This window comes from Oncorhynchus nerka, linkage group LG28 (genome assembly GCF_034236695.1).
Source record: "Oncorhynchus nerka isolate Pitt River linkage group LG28, Oner_Uvic_2.0, whole genome shotgun sequence".
Classification (NCBI taxonomy): Eukaryota; Metazoa; Chordata; class Actinopteri; order Salmoniformes; family Salmonidae; genus Oncorhynchus; species Oncorhynchus nerka.
The window spans coordinates 70228608-70247132 of NC_088423.1; the positions used below are offsets into that span (position 1 = coordinate 70228608).

Sequence of the window (18525 nt, forward strand, 5' to 3'; positions counted from 1 at the left end):
TTTGGTACCCATCTGTGCCTCAACACAATCCTGTCTCGGAGCTCTAAGAAAATTCCTTCGACCTCATGGCTTGGTTTTTGCTCTGACATACACTGTCAAATGCGGGACCTTTACAAATAATTTCCAATCAATGGATTTGTAGAAATCAAGTTGTAGAAACATCTCAAGGATGATCAGTGCTTTTTATACTTTTTCAAAAATGTCTAATAACCGGTTTTCGCTTTGGTATTGTGTGTAGATCAATGAGGAACATTTGAGAACAAGGCTGTAACGTAACAAAATGTAGAAAAAGGGAATGGTTCTGAATACTTACCAAATGCACTGTATACGGTTGCATCTGGAGAATTGTGTAACATTAACCAGGCCTCATGTCCTGCTCAACCTCATGTAATAGATGATTTACTAACACAGACAATCTATTTGTGAAATAGTCATAGAACAGTCAATGAACTACAATCACAGCGGTGAACCAGTGAATTTGGATTCATCATCGGCCTGTTGAGTGTGTTTTAAACCACTAACTCTCCTTAAGGGACTGAGGAGTCCCAACGGCTCCATTCCTGAAAATCCAACTGGAACCCCACTTCCGCCTCATCCCTCTCGTCATGGGCGGAGGCGTAAATCCACTCCTCCAGGGGGCAGCTAAAAATGGAGAGACCTGCCAGAGAAGCGTCTGTCCAGATGTTAGCCAGCACTGCACCTGCTCGCAGTACAAGCCAGCTGGGAGAGAGTGCTCAGGATCAGAAACACGTCCACAATGTCTTCTAGAGAACTTCAGTTTAGGGCTTTCCCGCCTTCCTGCTGTGGGACAGGTCTCTCCAGGACCAGGAGTGCCTTCGAGTCCCGCCAAGCAGACGCCAGTGGCTCTGTGTTGGGTTTCTCGCCCAATTCCTTACTCATTGTTGGAAGTGAAACATCCTTGCCAAGCCCAGTTTTTGGCTTGGGCCTTATGAACTATTCTGCTGGAGTGGTGTCTGCTTACCTTTCATGAGAAAAGAGAGACTATTTTTAACAAGAGGAGAGGTTCATAACAAGCCAAACCTATTTCAAGTGGCTTAGGTTAGGTTCAGGTTTGTTCCCTATATCTTGTGACCTATTATCTGCAAATAAATGAGGTATTTTGCAACCTACAATAGAGACTTACTGGCGCCTGAGTATGCCCTCATCCCTTTTAGATGTAGGTGGCATCTAAAGGGCTATTATTGTCAGATTGGGAAAAAAACACTCGTCAGAAGCCACATAATTCATCATTTGTAAATTCTCTTAATCTCAAATATGCAGCCGTCATATCTACTGTAAAATAATCACACCAATCATCTGGCTAGTTCAAGTACTCTTGATTTATAAACAAAACCAAACATTAGTATCAATGCAAAACATGGTACAAAAGACAGTAACATATAGCTTCTGAAATGACTTTGATACTCTTCTTTTGCTTTGTTCTCTCAAACTGGAAGACAACAGATGAAACAAAACATCGTCTGACTGATTGATTTAAAAGTCCTTACGACAGAGCCTTTCTGGATATTCTGAGAAAGAGTCGACTCCTCTTCATCTAAAAACACAATGGCTCAGTCAGTCTCATCAAAGGTAGGAAACAAGGTTACTATATTGGCACATAAGACATGGTCTTAGTACAGTTACAATTAGAAAAGCATACACACGTTATATATCAAATCAAATAAAAATGGAATATCACATGAGTATGTACATAAAACATTAAGCCACCACACTTTAACAATGAGTTACTCTTTTAATAAAAAATAATAATTTACATCACAAGAACAAACAAACTGTTATCCATGAGTAAAAAACATTCATAGTGTATGTTTAAAAATAGAAGACATCACTTAAATATAAAATGTCAGAAAAATGTTTTGAACTTTAGTGTTTTTTCTCTCTTCCAATTTGTCTTGATAAGGAAAAGGTCCTTTGATACATCGTTATAAAGTAATGCCTTTTGCCTGGCTGTTCGCTTCAGTAAGAAAATCTATCATTCTATATGGAGTGCATATTATAGAACTAAGTGCAAACAAATTGCCTTGTCATATTGTGCATTTTCAAAACCTCCGTTTTTGGTGGTTTAGACCTTTTGTCAAGCAGCAACACCTTTTCCTCATTGTAAAATATCTAATATAAATTCTCTTGTATGTTTTATATATTTTCGTTCATATATTGAACCCACAGTTTAAAATGGCCAGTGCTATTGCTTTTATCTCTTTACAACTGAAATGGCATAAACTATCCTTAGTAGTGCTCAGGCATCCGTTTCAGCCATTTACTTTTCACTAGAAGTGTTGATCCCTGTAGCAGTAACAAGGTACAGTACAGAGAGAGCTGACGGCAGAGACCAGGACACATTCATCAACTCCTGCTAAAGCTGTCAGGCAGACAGAGTGAAGACTGCCTGAAGTCCTGCAAGGCAGCAGGATGGATGGATGTACGGCATAGCCTCCACTAACAGGCACTTAGATCACTGTGGTCCTCATGTTAAAGCCACTCCCATGGTGACTGAGCTGAATATGCACTGTATATATGTGTGCCCACAGTCTCTGCCCTCAGCCACCTTGCTGCACTTAGTGTTAATGCAGTGACCTGACCACATCCCGACCACTGGCTGGGGAGTTCAGAGGTCACGCGTCAGAGATGCAGCTCTGGATCTTGTCCATCCACTGATGGGCGCTCTGGGCATCCGAGGCGCAGAAGTTGTACACTCGCTTGGTGGTCTTCAGCTGCAATGACAACACCCAACCAATGGTTCAACAGTGACAGGAGGTGGGATGTGACATACAGAGCCTGATACTGCCATGGCTGGAGTGTATTCTACCACAGAACACAGAACAGATCACAAGATCACAAGCAGACAGAGCCTGATACTGCCATGGCTGGAGTGTATTCTACCACAGAACACAAGAAAAGACCACAAGATCACAAGCAGACAGAGCCTGATACTGCCATGGCTGGAGTGTATTCTACCACAGAACACAAGAAAAGATCACAAGATCACAAGCAGACAGAGGAATGGAGAACCAGAGAGACACTCACGTCGAAGAAGGCCTTCTCACTGATGTGTTTAGGAGCTCCTATGGTGGGGGTGGCGATCAGAGCTGACTCCACCTCCGCCAGGTCAATGTGTCCCCGGCAGTTAGTGTCCTCCCCCGTGTCGTAGTACCTCAGCTGGGACATCACACACACATATAACACCACTGGCATAGGAATGGAGACATTGTCTGGAACAGACTGGTAGCAACATGTAATATGCTGTAATACTCACTTGGTGTTTGGTAATGTCCAAAACAAACCAGCGAGGTTTCCATCCTTTCAGCAGTGCTCCTCGTTTGTAAAGAATCCCCTCAAACGATCTGAAAAAAAACACCATTAAGATGAATTTAAAACATTTGCTTGGTAGAGAGATTCTGTCTATGTGTCAACGCTTTACAGAAGAGTTGGGTGAGGAAACAGGACTAATTGGAAGTCCCGGTCCCTGTTTGCCGTCTCAGTGCTGGGAGTGGAGACCCACCTGTTTTCCTCATTCTTGGGGGTGAACTGGTTGTAGAGTGTGGCTGCCCGGCGGTTGACCCCGTTAGTGGCAGTGGGGCTGCTGTCCTCCCCCAAGCCAGTGTCAGGCAGGTGCAGTATGGAACGTCTCTGGAACGCCTGCAGACTGGACGTGGGGATCAGCCCCGAGGTGGACGCAGACTGCTTGCGGAGCTGCAAAACAGACAAGACAGATGGAATAAGAAAAGCCATGAAACATTAGACAAAACATCCTCCCGATGGTCAGTCACAGATTGATGAGTCAAACAGTGCTGTCTAGCTGAACCGTCCAGTAAATGAGCGGAGTTCAGGCTAAGTGAGGTTTATGGGAAACAGGAGTCGGGGGAAGAGGAGAAAACATGGGAAAGTGTGTTGTGTTTGTCTTACATTTCCCTCCTGTTTGAGGTCCTCCTGGATACTGACTCGGACCCTCTCCAGAGTGGCCTGCCACCTCTCTGGTGCTTGGCTCATCTCCCCCTCCAGCCGCTCTATGTCCTGCAACAACAACAGGGCTCTCATCAGTGTCAGGCACATAGTCAGACATGGATAACATCATCCCAACTCAGACTTTTAGAACTCACAGCCAGGAGCTTGGTGATGGCGTCAGGCTGGGCGCGCCCCACACTGCTGTAGCAGGGCCACACGATCCTCCTCTTGCTGGTGGCGATGGTGTCCGTCTCCTCCATGCTCTCCGACCTGACAGCCAGCATCCTCCAGTCATAGGACGGGCCTGTGCACAGGGTCTCCCCCGTGAAGAAGTCCCACTTCCTCAAAGCAGGGATGCTAATAGAGGGCTTGAGCACCGGCTAAATAACATATGAAACAACAAAAAACAAATTATGATAATCTGATATGTTTACACAGATAACACATGAGACAAATATCTATTTTGGCTAGTTTGAAATCAAGTGTGTAGAGTAGAGTTCTTTCCCCAATGATGTGAATCTGTCCAATCTCTCAGTGAGCACACCACTGTCAACAGCCAGTGGGAAAGAATGTGGCCCACCGGACCTAACACTTCCCCGAACACTTAATCACGTCGGGGCCCGGGGTGCACAAACACGCAGGCTGTTTGCCTCCTACTGATTTATACGCCCCTGAAATAATGGGTACAGCCGCCGCGATCGCTGGCCAGCGGGAAGAGGATTTACGGTTCCCATGAACACAAATAACCCATTGGGATGGACTTTGAAGTTGAAGACCAGACATATGCCAAGACAGGGTTAAACAGCAACATCAGAAAGTCCCTGTCAGGGAGTTGGAAGAGGCTAAGCGAGACGCTTCCTTTACGACCACAGATATTAAAAGATCCCGAACAACACTGATAAGAAACTGCTAACAGAGTTCAACTGGGCTCTCCTGGGCCTGTGACTCACGGTCTTCACCGACATCAACAGTCTGCTACAGAACATTCAGCAGGACTGGGAGAGGAACACTGGAAGGTCATCGCAATAAGGCATCATCTGGTGCAAGAGAGTGGCAGACTGGCCATCCATCATTGTGGATGTCATCTGGGAGAGATCTGAAGTTTTAGCAGCTGGACTGGCTGCTCTGGAAAGTGTGAAGATCCCTGTGTATCTCTACTGAGGACGTCCAGAACAGGAGAACATGGGTGTGCGTAAGTGTGAGTCAGTGGGTGAACTAGAGAAAAGGCCATTGGGGATCTGGCTGACATACACAAACAGAATGAAGTACCAACGCTACGTATCAGAGATGGTAGCAAACTTGCTTGGGGAGTTGCAACATACAAGACACACAAACAAGCAGTCACCTCAGCCTCTGTGGGACTGTACAGGTAGTTGAAGAACAGTGGACTCCTCCGGTGCATTCTGCTGATACACTCCCAGATACAGACCCCCCTCCTGGCCTGCTTGTCTCCCGGCTTGTCCTCGAACAATGTGCCTTTTGAAGAGTGAGACAAAGACGAGGTTGTTCAACAGGCCGAGACACACTACCACTATTCGCTGACAAATCCCTGATCTAAGATAAGAGATAGGATCTAGGTAATTTAGAAGTGCTTCACTGCAACATGTCAGTATCCTGAAATACCTGACCCATTACACTATCATTACACACTATCATTTCACAGACAGAACAGTGGTTTCAACACTCAGCCTGTTGAATCCCGCAACTCTGCCAAAGACTTTAAATACACATACAGATGTTAATGGCCTTACTGTTAAATCATCCCTTTACACTGTATTTGTACTATACCGTGCTCCAGGCGTTCGTAGTCGGAGTCCAGGAGGAAGTTCTTGAAGCGGTTGGAGATGTAGTGGTATGCCAGGAACTTCAGATAGTGCTGATTAAACTCAAATTCCAAGGGGCACTGGTCCTGGATCTGCAATGAGGAGAAATGGCGAGAGAGGTGGCGATGGCGAGAGAGAGGTGGCGAGAGAGAGAGAGAGAGAGAGAGAGAGAGAGAGAAAGGTGACACATTGTGATGGCTGGAGCATGTCCCTGTGTTATGACTACAGATGGGTCCGTTATGACTACATACACTCCCCATTACTGGCAGAATTAAATGGAGACCAGGGAGCAAAGGCCAGTGACTGACATCATCACTCTCAGACAAAAGCAGGGCCGAGCTAGAAGGCAGCGGTCCAGCAATGTGCAGCAGTGGCCAAACGAGAGGACCTTGCCGCTCTTTTGCATGTTTTGGGCCACCTGGGCGTACTGGCGAAAACAACAGCTGTGTCTGAGATGAGGAACTTCTATTTTCAGAAACTCATCAAACTCCCTCTCCCCCTGTTTATCGCACTTCGGCCCTAGAGAACCTCTGTAGGGCCTCCTTGGCAGACGCCCCTCCAGTTACAAAAGACAAACTCAGAAACTATGTGTTGATGTAAGTGTATGGGAGTTGGCCTGCCGGACCCTGGGGGAGACAGAAAACACAACGTTCTCTAAAGTTAGCATTTGAACATGTAAAACCCAATCCACTTCAGCTGCACCCTCCACATCATCCTCACAACCCCCCCCCCCCCCCCCCCTCACCCCGCCTTCCGAGGAGAGAGACTTTTAATCCCCACAACTGCAATTTTCCCACTCGGTGCTCTTAACACTGAGGAAATGCATAGGGGATGGTGAAAAACACTAGCACGGAAAAGCACAGCACTGACCGTGGGGTTCACAGACCATCTGGGCAACAGCCCTGCAGCTGAAACTCCCCAGCGTACAACTCTGTCTAAATTACTTATCCGATGTGGGGATTGCAGAGTACAAAAAATCAACCGAGTCCATAGATAATGACAGCTGAGTCTCTCTCCTCCTCCGCCTCCTCTTCTCTTCTCTGAAGGAATGTGATGAGCTCACGGAGGAGGTATGGTCAGAGGGAGGGAAGGGGTTGAAGAGGGGTGTGGACGGGGGGTAATGAAAGGGGTGTGGGCCTCGGAGGTGGGTGTGCAAGGCTTGCCTGGTGCACGCAGTCCAGGAACTGCAGAAAGATGGGTGTGAAACCACTGCCTTGGCTGCTGGGGGTCAGGTTGGAGCGCTGGCTGAACTTGTGGCCGAAGGACAGCCACTCCTTCTCCAGCAGCACCTGGAAGCCCTCCAGGGTCCGGTAGAATGGGTCACTCAGCAGCTGGACCAGGGACACCACCTGGAGGGAGAGAGAAAGGGAGAGGGAGAAAGAGAGAGAACATCGGCAAGAGAGACACCGAGAGAAAGAAAAAGAGAGAGAGAGAGAGAGAGAGAAAGAGAGACACGGGGGGAGTTAGAGGGTGGGAATGAAATAAAACTCTTGAAGTCTTCTAAAACTCCGAAGACTGACTAAGCTGTCAACTCTCAATGGCGTGACAAGGACTTAGGATTTCTGTGACAGAGGGGTAGGTGATGAGGAGAGGTCTCCATTGACCCCGTTTTCCAAACCAGTAACCTCTGTTCTCCCTGGTCTGTGGTTACACTACCTTTCCTGTCTATGGTTTGAATCCTCTCCCTCTATATGCAGTGGGACGGTTATGGCTGATATCTGTAAGAGCGTGTCGTCTGACTGCACACATGCTGCCGGCACTTGGCCTGGATCCCTCTCTGTGTCAGCTAACCGATGAACCCTGATGCATGTGGAATGAATGAGGGAAACAGATTGCACTCCCTCTCTAGAGCACCACTGTACCCTCCAAAAAAACAGAGCAGGCTTTCTGGAGTTGGTGAAAAGTCCTCTTCATCACAGCCCAGCGGTCCTCCCCAGTACAGACCCAAGCTCCTAAATGACCATAGCACCATCACTGAAGAGGGGGCTATTAGAAAGGAAAGAGGGGAGAGCGAGAAACACAGGGATCTGCTTCTCCTCTGCTGGGTGTCTATGAGTTGGTCAGGAGATGAAGAGCCAAGGCATATGGAGCCCATTTCCTGGAGCAGGGCTGATCAGGCCCCACCGTGATGAGCAAGATGTTCTGGGCCTGACACGTGCCAGGCACGGGAAGCGAGGCTACACCAGTGCTTTTACACGACAGCCATGGGCTTTACGGGCCCAGTAAACACATTGGGAGGCCACGCGCCCAATGCCATCCCCAATAACACACGCTCACTTAACAGGTCGGCATGGAAAATGTGAGCTCACAGTGCAAAAATGTGACAAAACGCTGAGCGAACAGGAAAAGAAAAAAAAAAGATGAGGATAAAAACAAGCTTGTGTTTACTCTCCTAAAAAACAGAATCAAGCACTTTCACGATTGAAATCAGCATACAGTGACATAGTGCCCTACAGCCTCAGCATCGTTACACCACATTTCAGCATGGTGTACTAACCAGGTTGTCTGGTAGTGTAGTGCCAGAACAACTTTGGAAATAAGTCGTTGAAACTAAAGGCGTGGCTGTGTGTTCGACCTGACGACGTGATGACCCATTTCCTTACCTGTAAGTGTAGACCAGGGTTGTCAAACTCATTTTGCCATGGAGGCTGCATACAGTCTTCAACGAGGTCCCGGAGGGAAAATGTGTTATATTTAGTTGGCCCCTATAACCATCGCTTCAAAAAATTCTACACTCCCCGACTGTCTAGCTTTCATTTCATTGATTTACTACCGTTCAAAAGTTTGGGGTCAAGTAACATCAAATTGATAAGAAATACAGCGTAGATTTAGTTAATGCTGTAAATGACTATTGTTGCTGGAAACAGCTTATTTTTTAAATGGAATATCTACATAGACATACAGAGGCCCATTATCAGCAACCATCACTCCTTTGTTTCAATGGCACGTTGTGTTAGCTAATCCAAGTTTATAATTTTAAAATGCTAATTGATCATTAGAAAACCATTTTGCAATTATGTTAGCACAGCTGAAAACTGTTGTTCTGATTAAAGAAGAAATAAAACGGTCCTTCTTTAGACTAGTTGCGTATCTGGAGCATCAGCATTTGTGGGTTCGATTACAGGCTCCAAATGGCTAGAAACAAATAACTTTCTTCTGAAACTCATCAGTCTATTCTTGTTCTGAGAAATGAAGGCTATTTCATGTGAGAAATTGCCAAGAAACTGAAGATTTCATACAACGCTGTGCACAACTCTTCACAGAACAGTGTAAACTGACTCTAACCAGAATAGAAAGAGGAGTGGGAGGCCCCGGTGCACAACTGAGCAAGAGGACAAGTACATTAGTGTCTAGATTGAGAAACAGATGCCTTACAAGTCCTCAACTGGCAGCTTCATTAAATAGTGCCCGCAAAACACCAGTCTCAACGTCAACAGTGAAGAGGCGACTCCGTTATGCTGGCCTTCTAGGCAGAGTTGCAAAGAAAAAGTAATATCTCAGACTGGCCAATAAAAAGAAAAGTTTAAGATGGTCAAAAGAACAGACACTGGACAGAGGAACTCTGCCTAGAAGGCCAGCATCCTGGGGATCGCCTACCACGTCTTCCCTGTAACGCACAGCGTTGAGATTGCCTGCAATGACAACAAGCTCAGTCCGATGATGCTGTGACACACCGCCACAGACCATGACGGAACCTCCACCTCCAAATCGATCCCGCTCCAGAGTACAGGCCTCGGTGTAACACTCATTCCTTCGACAATAAACGCAAATCCGACCACCACCCCTGGTGAGACAATACCGCGACTCGTCAGTGAAGAGCACATTTTGACAGTCCTGCCTGGTCCAGCAACGGTGGGTTTGTGCCCATAGGCGACATTGTTGCCGGTGATGTCTGGCGAGGACCTGCCTTACAACAGGCCTACAAGCCCTCAGTCCAGCCTCTCTCTGCCTATTGTGGACAGTGTGAGCACTGATGGAGGGATTGTGTGTTCCTGGTGTAACTCGAGCAGTTGTTGTTGCCATCCTGTACCTGTCCCGCAGGTGTGATGTTTAGATGTACCGATCCTGTGCAGGTGTTGTTACACGTGGACTGCCACTGCGAGGACGATCAGCTGTCCGTCATGTCTCCCTGTATCGCTGTCTTAGGCGTCTCACAGTACGGACATTGCAATTTATTGCCCTGGCCACATCTGCCGTCCTCATGCCTCATTGCAGCATGCTTACGGCACGTTCACGCAGATGAGCAGGGACCCTGGGCATCTTTCTTTTGGTATTTTTTAGAAAGTCAGTAGAAAGGCCTCTTTAGTGCCCTAAGTTTTCATAACTGTGACCGTAATTGCCTACCGTCTGTACACTGTTAGTGTCTTTAACAACCGTTCCACAGGTGCATGTTCATTAATTGTTTATGGTTCATTGAACAAGCCTGGGAAACAGTGTTTAAACCCTTTACAATGAAGAGCTGTGAAGTTATTTGGATTTTACGAGTTATCTTTGAAAGACAGGGTCCTGAAAAAGGGCTGTTTTATTTTTGCGGAGTTATATATACAGTATATCACAAAAGTCAGTACACCCCTCACATTTTTGTAAATATTTGAGTATATCTTTTCATGTGACAACACTGAAGAAATGACACTTTGCTACACTGTAAAGTAGTGAGTGTATAGCTTGTATAACAGTGTAAATTTGCTGTCCCCTAAAAATAACTCAACACACAGCCACTAATGTCTAAACCACTGGCAGCAAAAGTGAGTACACCCCTAAGTGAAAATGTCCAAATTGGGCCTAATTAGTCATTTTCCCTCCCTGGTGTCATGTGACTCATTAGTGTTACAAGGTCTCAGGTGTGAATGGGGAGCAGGTGTGTTAAATTTGGTGTCATCTCTCTCACACTCCCTCATACTGACTGGTCACTGGAAGTTCAACATGGCACCTCATGGCAAAGAACTCTCTGAGGATCTGAAAAAAATAATTGTTGCTCTACATAAAGATGGCCTGGGCTATAAGAAGACTGCCAAGACCCTGAAACTGAGCTGCAGCACGGTGGCCAAGACCATACAGCGGTTTAACTGGACAGGTTCCACTCAGAACAGGCCTCGCCATGGTCGACCAAAGAGGTTGAGTGCATGTGCTCAGCGTCATATCCAGAGGTTGTCTTTGGGAAATAGACATATGAGTGCTGCCAGCATTGCTGCTGGGGTTGAAGGGGTGGGAGTCAGCCTGTCAGTGCTCAGACCATAAGCCGTACACTGCATCAAATTGGTCTGCATGGCTGTCGCCGGCTGAAAGCCCGCAAATAGTTTGCTGAAGACAAGCAGACTAAGGACATAGCTTACTGGAACCATGTCCTGTGGTCTGATGAGACCAAGATAAACTTATTTGGTTCAGATTGTGTCAAGCGTGTGTGGCGGCAACCAGGTGAGGAGTACAAAGACAAGTGTGTCTTGCCTACAGTCAAGCATGGTGGTGGGAGTGTCATGGTCTGGGGCTGCATGAGTGTTGCCGGCACTGGGGAGCTACAGTTCATTGAGGGAACCATGAATGCCAACATGTACTGTGACATACTGAAGCAGAGCATGATCCCCCTCCCTTCGGAGACTGGGCCGCAGGGCAGTATTCCAACATGATAACAACCCCAAACACACCTCCAAGACGACCACTGCCTTGCTAAAGAAGCTGAGGGTAAAGGTGATGGACTGGCCAAGCATGTCACCAGACCTAAACCCTATTGAGCATTTGTGGGGCATCCTCAAACGGAAGGTGGAGGAGTGCAAGGTCTCTAACATCCACCAGCTCCGTGATGTCGTCATGGAGGAGTGGAAGAGGACTCCAGTGGCAACCTGTGAAGCTCTGGTGAACTCCATGCCCAAGAGGGTTAAGGCAGTGCTGGAAAATTATGGTGGCCCAATTTGGACATTTTTTTAGGGGTGTACTCACTTTTGTTGCCAGCGGTTTAGATATTAATGGCTGTGTGTTGAGGGGACAGCAAATTTACACTGTTATACAAGCTGTACACTCACTACTTTACATTGTAGCAAAGTGTCATTTCTTCAGTGTTGTCACATGAAAAGATATACTCAAACATTTACAAAAATGTGAGGGGTGTACTCATTTTTGTGATATACTGTATATACACACACAAACACTTTTTAAATCAAACCACCCGTGGGGCTGGATTGGCCCGTATGTTTGACACCCCGGGTGTAGACGTTTCACTTGTCAGTTTCAGCCAAGATGTCTCTCTTTTCCTTTTCTTCCCACTCTCTCCTACCCTCCCAGTCCCTCTCCTACCCTCCTACATCCCCAGTCCCTCTCCTACCCTCCTACATCCCCAGTCCCTCTCCTACCCTCCTACATCCCCAGTCCCTCTCCTACCCTCCTACATCCCCAGTCCCTCTCCTACCCTCCTACATCCCCAGTCCCTCTCCTACCCTCCTACATCCCCAGTCCCTCTCCTACCCTCCTACCCTCCTACATCCCCAGTCCCTCTCCTACCCTCCTACATCCCCAGTCCCTCTCTTCCACTACTCCTGCTGGGGGAGATGCAGTGTGTGTGTGTGCTCGTGAGGCTCACCTGTGTGGTGATGTCCCAGCCATCCTCCAGACTCAGCAGGACGGACGAGCCACTGTCCAGCAGCTCCACCAGAATCAGGGCCAACTGCAGGAGCTTGTGAAGCTGCAGGGAACACACACACACACACAGTTCATGCCGTTAAGCTGTTCCTGTGAAGACGGTGTGGAGCCTGAGCAGGGCTTCTCCCAGATAATATTGTTCTGTAGTTTATGACACATTTAATGCAGGGCCATACGCTGCGAGGGTCACTATGATAACAATTTGGTGGTTCTCCCATGTCTGTTTGTATCGTTATCATTTCCCTTGGGAAATAAGCTTATTGGATGAGGAGAGAATATAGGATGAGGTCAGAGTCACACAGAAAGAACATGGAGAGCACGCCGCTGGCTCGTTGTCACAGATCTCTCACTGAGGGTCAGTGAGTTGTTGTGGAAACCGTAGGAGGGTGTGTATGCATGTGTATTGGTGAGTGTGTGTTTGTGCATTTGATGGGAGCTCACCTGAAGGATCCACTCAGAGTCCTCCAGGGCTTTGAAGAAGGAGTCCTGTGTGTCTGAAGACGTAGCGCTCGGAGCACAGGCCCTCAGCAGCTTCTTAAAGGCACCTTTGATCTGGCGCGTGTCAGCAAAGTCCACAGGCACCAGTTCACAGTTCAGAGTAGAGTCCAGTTTGAAGCCCTGACAAAACAGGAGAAACGTCAATGAAAATGAACAGTCGCCGAGAGTCAACTATCACAAGTAGACGCAGACATTAAAATAACACTCTGAAAGACCGATTAAAAGACACCTGAAACTGACTGACAAAAATAAACAAATGTTTAAAGCAGAAGACAAAGATAGGGAACATATTAAATACTTGGGACGTACTGTATGAGGTAAAAATAGGGCTTCTGTTATGAAATGAAGTAGAAGTTTCATTTAAGAGAAGACTGTCTCTGTCAATGTGGCCACTGGCCAATCACAGCCACCCGCACAGCTGGCGACTCCACCACGCTCACATTTATTTATAACCTCTTCTAGCCAAGGAAAAGAATATCAATTTCACATTCAACACACACACACACACACACACACTGCTCCACTCGAACAAGTCACTGAAACGAGCAGAACGTTCCAACAACAGTCCACATGTAATATTATCAGAGATGTGGGACTGTATTAATAATAAATCATCATTTTGATTAATTGCAATCAAGAGTCCCCTTATCAGTTTGGAAATGTAGTCTGCTGGAACAAAACAGTGGTTACACATTCTAGACTGGAGTGACCTGATTCCCCATCCTGTAAAAATGTACCAGCCCTCACATAGACAAATACTCCATAACTCTGTGGCACAGTCTAGCCAGACCCCTACTGAGAATTTTACCTGAAGGTCCCAATAACAACAAAGCTTTACGTTGACACACACACACACACACACAACACACACACACACACACACACACACACACACACTCTATGGACTCATCATCCCCTAAAAGTTTGGACCCAGCTCTCGTCTTACCCTGAGGTGGGACTTCTCTCCAAAAATGTAGAGCGCAGCCTGCTGTTTGAGGAGCTGGGCATGCAGGCTCTCGCTGCCTGCAGGGGGCGCCAAATCCTTCCCTGCCAGCCTGGCACCAACATCGGTTGCAGAAGGGTGCTGGCTGAAGCGGCTGCTGGAACGCAGGCTGGCCCAGACACCTGCAACAACACAGAGAGAGAGAAAGAAGTACAGTTAGAGTTGGTACTGCAGGCCTGTAGAGGGCTGGAACACACAGGCGCTAAGTAGCCTGGTTCAATACTCATGTGCGCCTCTGTCGTTATCTTTGACATGACAGTGTATGACCACAGAGAGGGGTTGGTTAAGCACAAACAGCCGAGACCACCATACCGGGGAAACAGATAACGGAATGATAATGACAGAATGGCACATAGCGACATGAAGACTACACCATATTGACACATTGAAGAATAGAATTTGGACTCAAATCTACGGGCACAGATCTATTCATTCACTAATCCAAGGGGAAGAAACTGAACAATGCTCATTTCTCTTTGACAAACCACTCCCACCAAGATACCTACAATAAAGATCTGTATGTGATAGAACCTTTTGTGATAAACCATACTTCCTCTGCTTTGCTTATGCTGTTGTTACTGCCCCTAGGGGCCCTGTCTGAGCCAGGCTGTAGATCAGGAAAAGGACACCACATTTAGCGTTTAAGCAGCTTTGGCATGGAGTACATCGTCCAATTAAACTGCCGGATATCAATTACAACAATTTATAGTGAGCTCTCAACCAATCAAACCATCAACCAATAGACAGGTAACTTACATTCTAAATCCTATCTCGGCTTGAGACGGCTAGACACACATTGAATACACTGCAGAGGTTAAGCCACAGAGGCCTCCTTCCCGAGCTGCCTGTCATGACTGAGCTGGGCCAACAGTACCTCCCTTAGGGCCAAGACTGCTGACTGACCACATCCACAACTGCTGAGACATCACATTCAGTGACAAGTGGCCCACATTTACCCTGAAGTGGACCACAGTCAGATTATTTTCCAGCAGAGAAGAACCACAGCCTTGCCCACGCGCACCAAAAGAGGAAGCAATGGGTGAAACTAGGAATCTCTACAGAGATACTCCTTATTACTCAAAAGAGAGATGAGCACACCGGACGCAGGATACGTTTTTAACTGTTACAGAGGCATGAGTGTGGGTTACATAGAATCAATGACCAGGAAATAAGAAGATGTTAATGAAGAGGGTTGGAGAAAGAGAGGGGGGGAGATCTGAAGAGAGTAGACATATCCACTATACCTTGATTTTGGATTCTCCCCTTAGTGGCAGGTTTTTGGTTTGAGTGAGTGAATAGCTTATCTCTGTACCCAAGCACTGGCAGGTAATGGATGCGGGGTGAGGGGGGGCACAGAAAGATCACAACATCAGATGGACATAACATACCAGCACACACTCAATCCCCCAACCGTAGGGGCAACATAGTGCCGCACACAGTCATAAGGTTACCTGGGGGGTTACATCAAGGGACCAGGACATGGGTTGACTATGTTTGTTTATTCCATGTGCAACTCTGTGTTGTTGTTTGTGTCGCACTGCTTTGCTTTATCTTGGCCAGGTTGTAACTGAGAACTTGTTCTCGACTGGCCTACCTGGTTAAATAAAGGTGAAATAAAATTAAAACGGGGAGCTAGGCTCCAGACTTAAGAGACCAACAGGGTTGGATGGTGGAAAGATGTGAAAACCAAAGGAAAATATGAATTTGCAATTCAGTCTTGAGATGAGCAGGATGGAGGTAACATGCATGACATTGTAGAACATCGAGTTAAACACTTTATAAACTAAACACGCTGAAAATAAACAAGGACTTCTGCAGCATAGCACACGCAATCAAAATGTCGTGCCAACCAAGAGCTCCCTTCCAGAGAACTGAAAGAGCTGTCTTTATTTCCTCCTTCCTTACTGCTGATGAGCTCTTAAAAGTGGCAGCACATGGCGAAGGCTCCGTGCAGGGTTCCACCACAATGTTGCTTCAAAACGATGATGAATATCCCACAGAAGCCATGCTACTGGAAATATTTGAAGATTATTAAGAAGACAAATCAAACTCCACTTAATGCTGCTGGCAATGACCTTGAAAGTCACCTTTGGGTATAGCAATCTTGTGTTTAAATATTACAGGAACTGTGGCAACTAACCTAACAATACACTTCAACTTCCAGAGAAGACTTCTCTCAAACCATGATGCAGACAGCTGCATGCCAATAACAGACATCTTATAATTTCCAGAAAATCTAGGACACATCTTCACTGGGCATACCAGACTACTAGGTCACATTTATTTGGTAAGATACAACTAGGCCATGTTCAATAAGAGTTAAGAGATGAATTAGCATGAATCAATAAACAGATCAACCTCCTTGTTAATATTACACTAACGATGGGATGTCGGAGACCACAGCATGTTCTACATTTGAAACGGAAACTGCTCAGTGTATTTAACTGGGCCATGCACAGTCATTTGCCTAATGTGTCATTCCACCCCATACAATTACTGTAAACAGTCAGAAAACGCCAGTGAAATCCACGAGCATTATGTGCTCCTCCTATAGGATGTTTACCATGTTGAAGTGGAAATGTGTCAATCTGTTCATACGAAGTTGTGACCTACTAGCATAGTGCACGAGCGGGGCACATCTGCTGCCCTAATGAACATGTAGCACTCAGACCATCACCATGTGTATTAATGGCAAATAAAGCTGAGTCATAGACCAAAAGGGGGCCCGTTTATTTCCAGCACTGCGGTTGCAGTGTGATATACTGGACTTTGAGGAAGTGACACGTGGGCACAGCACTCACCTCCTCTGGCAAAGCTGTTGGAGAAGGGCATGTCCAAATGGACGGGAGCCATCTTTGGTATTCTAGATGTCCTCCTTTCACTGCCTGAAGAGGACACACAGGCATGAAACGGGGATAACACCACCATTCAGCTGTAACCAGGACAAACACAGTAACACAGACCCAGAGAGGACAGGGAATGAAAACCATGCCTGGATGACTAACCATCTATATTTGTCAGACACAGCATCTGAGAACATAACTACCCAACAGTGTGTCTCAGATACCTCCCAAAATGGACACAGACCTGGGAGATTAGGCCAGATTGAACGCAAGCAGGGATTATTTAAGAGTTAAACGAGGCGAGCGAACAGAGTTGTGTTACCTACATTTAGGAAAAATACTGATTGCTGTGTTTCAAATTAGGCCAAAGCCTTGGGCTCACACTCGACAATCGTGTCCCGTTGCTTAAGTTCCAATCAACGGATCTGAACATAATCAGAAAGTCTGAAGCTATCAAGCCTTGGGAATCCTATTTCCCCCTTTAAGACTATTTGATCCCTGCAGACCTAGATCTTAAAGCTGGGAGATGGATGCCATTGACATTGATTCAGGGTGTGTTTTGATCCAGTTCCCAGAGACTAAAGATCTATTGTGGTTACATGGGAAACAGAATCCCGCTGACTTTGCGTAGGGTATGTGCTGGTCACACAGCTCTCTGGACTTCCACTCGGCGGTGGGGTGAAGTCTGGGGAGATGGATGGAGGGTGACCCCTGGGTGTCCTGTTCCTCTTACATAACCACAACATTGTGCCGCAGTTCCTTCCAAACACAACGGACACAACATAAATAACAGGCAGCGGCCCAGAGGAAACCTCACTAAGATAATCAGCAGAATAAAACTGAAGGAACGAGAACAAACACACAAAAACAATAGTGACAGAGTGGGAAAAATACCACCAGTCTAGAGCAGGACAGAATCCAGAGCGGAGCCCATAGCAGAACAGAGCCCAGAGCAGAACAGAGCAGGGGATACCTGGTGAGAGGCCGATGAGAGAGCGGTTGGACAGAGTGTTGCTGCCGTTCAGTTTGAAGTAGACGGGGATGGAGTTGAGGATGGCCTGTAGATACTTCTCCTGCTCCAGACTACTGGACAACTCTGAAGAGTTGGCAGGGGCTAGAGGGAGAGGACACCAGTCATTAGACATATTCATCATCAATGGTCAAAATTGTATAACATGCGTACGGTGTACGCCTTACGAGAATGGTATCAAAAGGTTTCTACAGGTGTGTGTAAGTAATGTACAGTACCAGTCAAAAGTTTGGACACACCTACTCATTCAAGAGTTTTTCTACACTGTAGAATAATAGTTCTAATCCAAGATGGCGTAGTCAGACGTCTTTTGTCTTGTCGTGTCCCGTGTACATATTTTTTCTACGCATATATTTTGTATATTTTTCTTAACGTCAACTTCAACATACTCTCCTGCAATCCGCCTCACCCAATGTGGTATAGATCTGCTATTTTCTTTACTTTTGAACCGGAACCCCCAACAGAAGCTAGCCAGCTAATTAGCTAGTAGTCAGCTAGCCACTGCTAGCGGTCATCAGCTACCTTTAGCCCGGACAACTCTCGCCAGACTGCACAGCGCGACTCAAACCAGAGCAAATCGGACGTATTTTTCTCCATATCTCAAGATTCCTACCACAAGCTCTGAACCTTTCCACCTGGATCATCGCAGCTAGCTAGCTGCTATCTGATTGGCTTCTCCTGGCTAACGTCTCTGTCCCGAAGCAAGAACCAATTAGCCTGGAGCTAGCCTATGCT

The 18525-nt window shown here is 46.6% G+C and overlaps 1 protein-coding gene across 4 annotated transcripts in view; it reads right to left on the bottom strand.

The window, feature by feature from the left end:
• Positions 1-1321: 1321 nt before the first annotated feature.
• Positions 1322-18525, bottom strand: part of LOC115113626 (myotubularin-related protein 13-like) — a 153535-nt gene continuing 136331 nt past the window's right edge. Inside the window, exons 28-42 of one of the 4 annotated variants that reach the window (XM_029641483.2) lie at positions 17734-17874; positions 16719-16802; positions 15162-15236; positions 13861-14039; positions 12858-13034; positions 12358-12459; positions 6950-7135; positions 5752-5878; positions 5309-5439; positions 4119-4343; positions 3925-4032; positions 3521-3711; positions 3275-3362; positions 3046-3177; positions 1322-2732 (exon numbers count right to left, since the gene is read on the bottom strand). In XM_029641483.2, the coding sequence (XP_029497343.2) occupies positions 2634-2732; positions 3046-3177; positions 3275-3362; positions 3521-3711; positions 3925-4032; positions 4119-4343; positions 5309-5439; positions 5752-5878; positions 6950-7135; positions 12358-12459; positions 12858-13034; positions 13861-14039; positions 15162-15236; positions 16719-16802; positions 17734-17874 (2045 nt within the window). In that variant the 3' untranslated portion in view covers positions 1322-2633. The remainder of the gene's footprint in view (positions 2733-3045; positions 3178-3274; positions 3363-3520; positions 3712-3924; positions 4033-4118; positions 4344-5308; positions 5440-5751; positions 5879-6949; positions 7136-12357; positions 12460-12857; positions 13035-13860; positions 14040-15161; positions 15237-16718; positions 16803-17733; positions 17875-18525) is intronic. The other 3 variants (XM_029641485.2, XM_029641484.2, XM_029641486.2) reach the window with 3 other exon arrangements.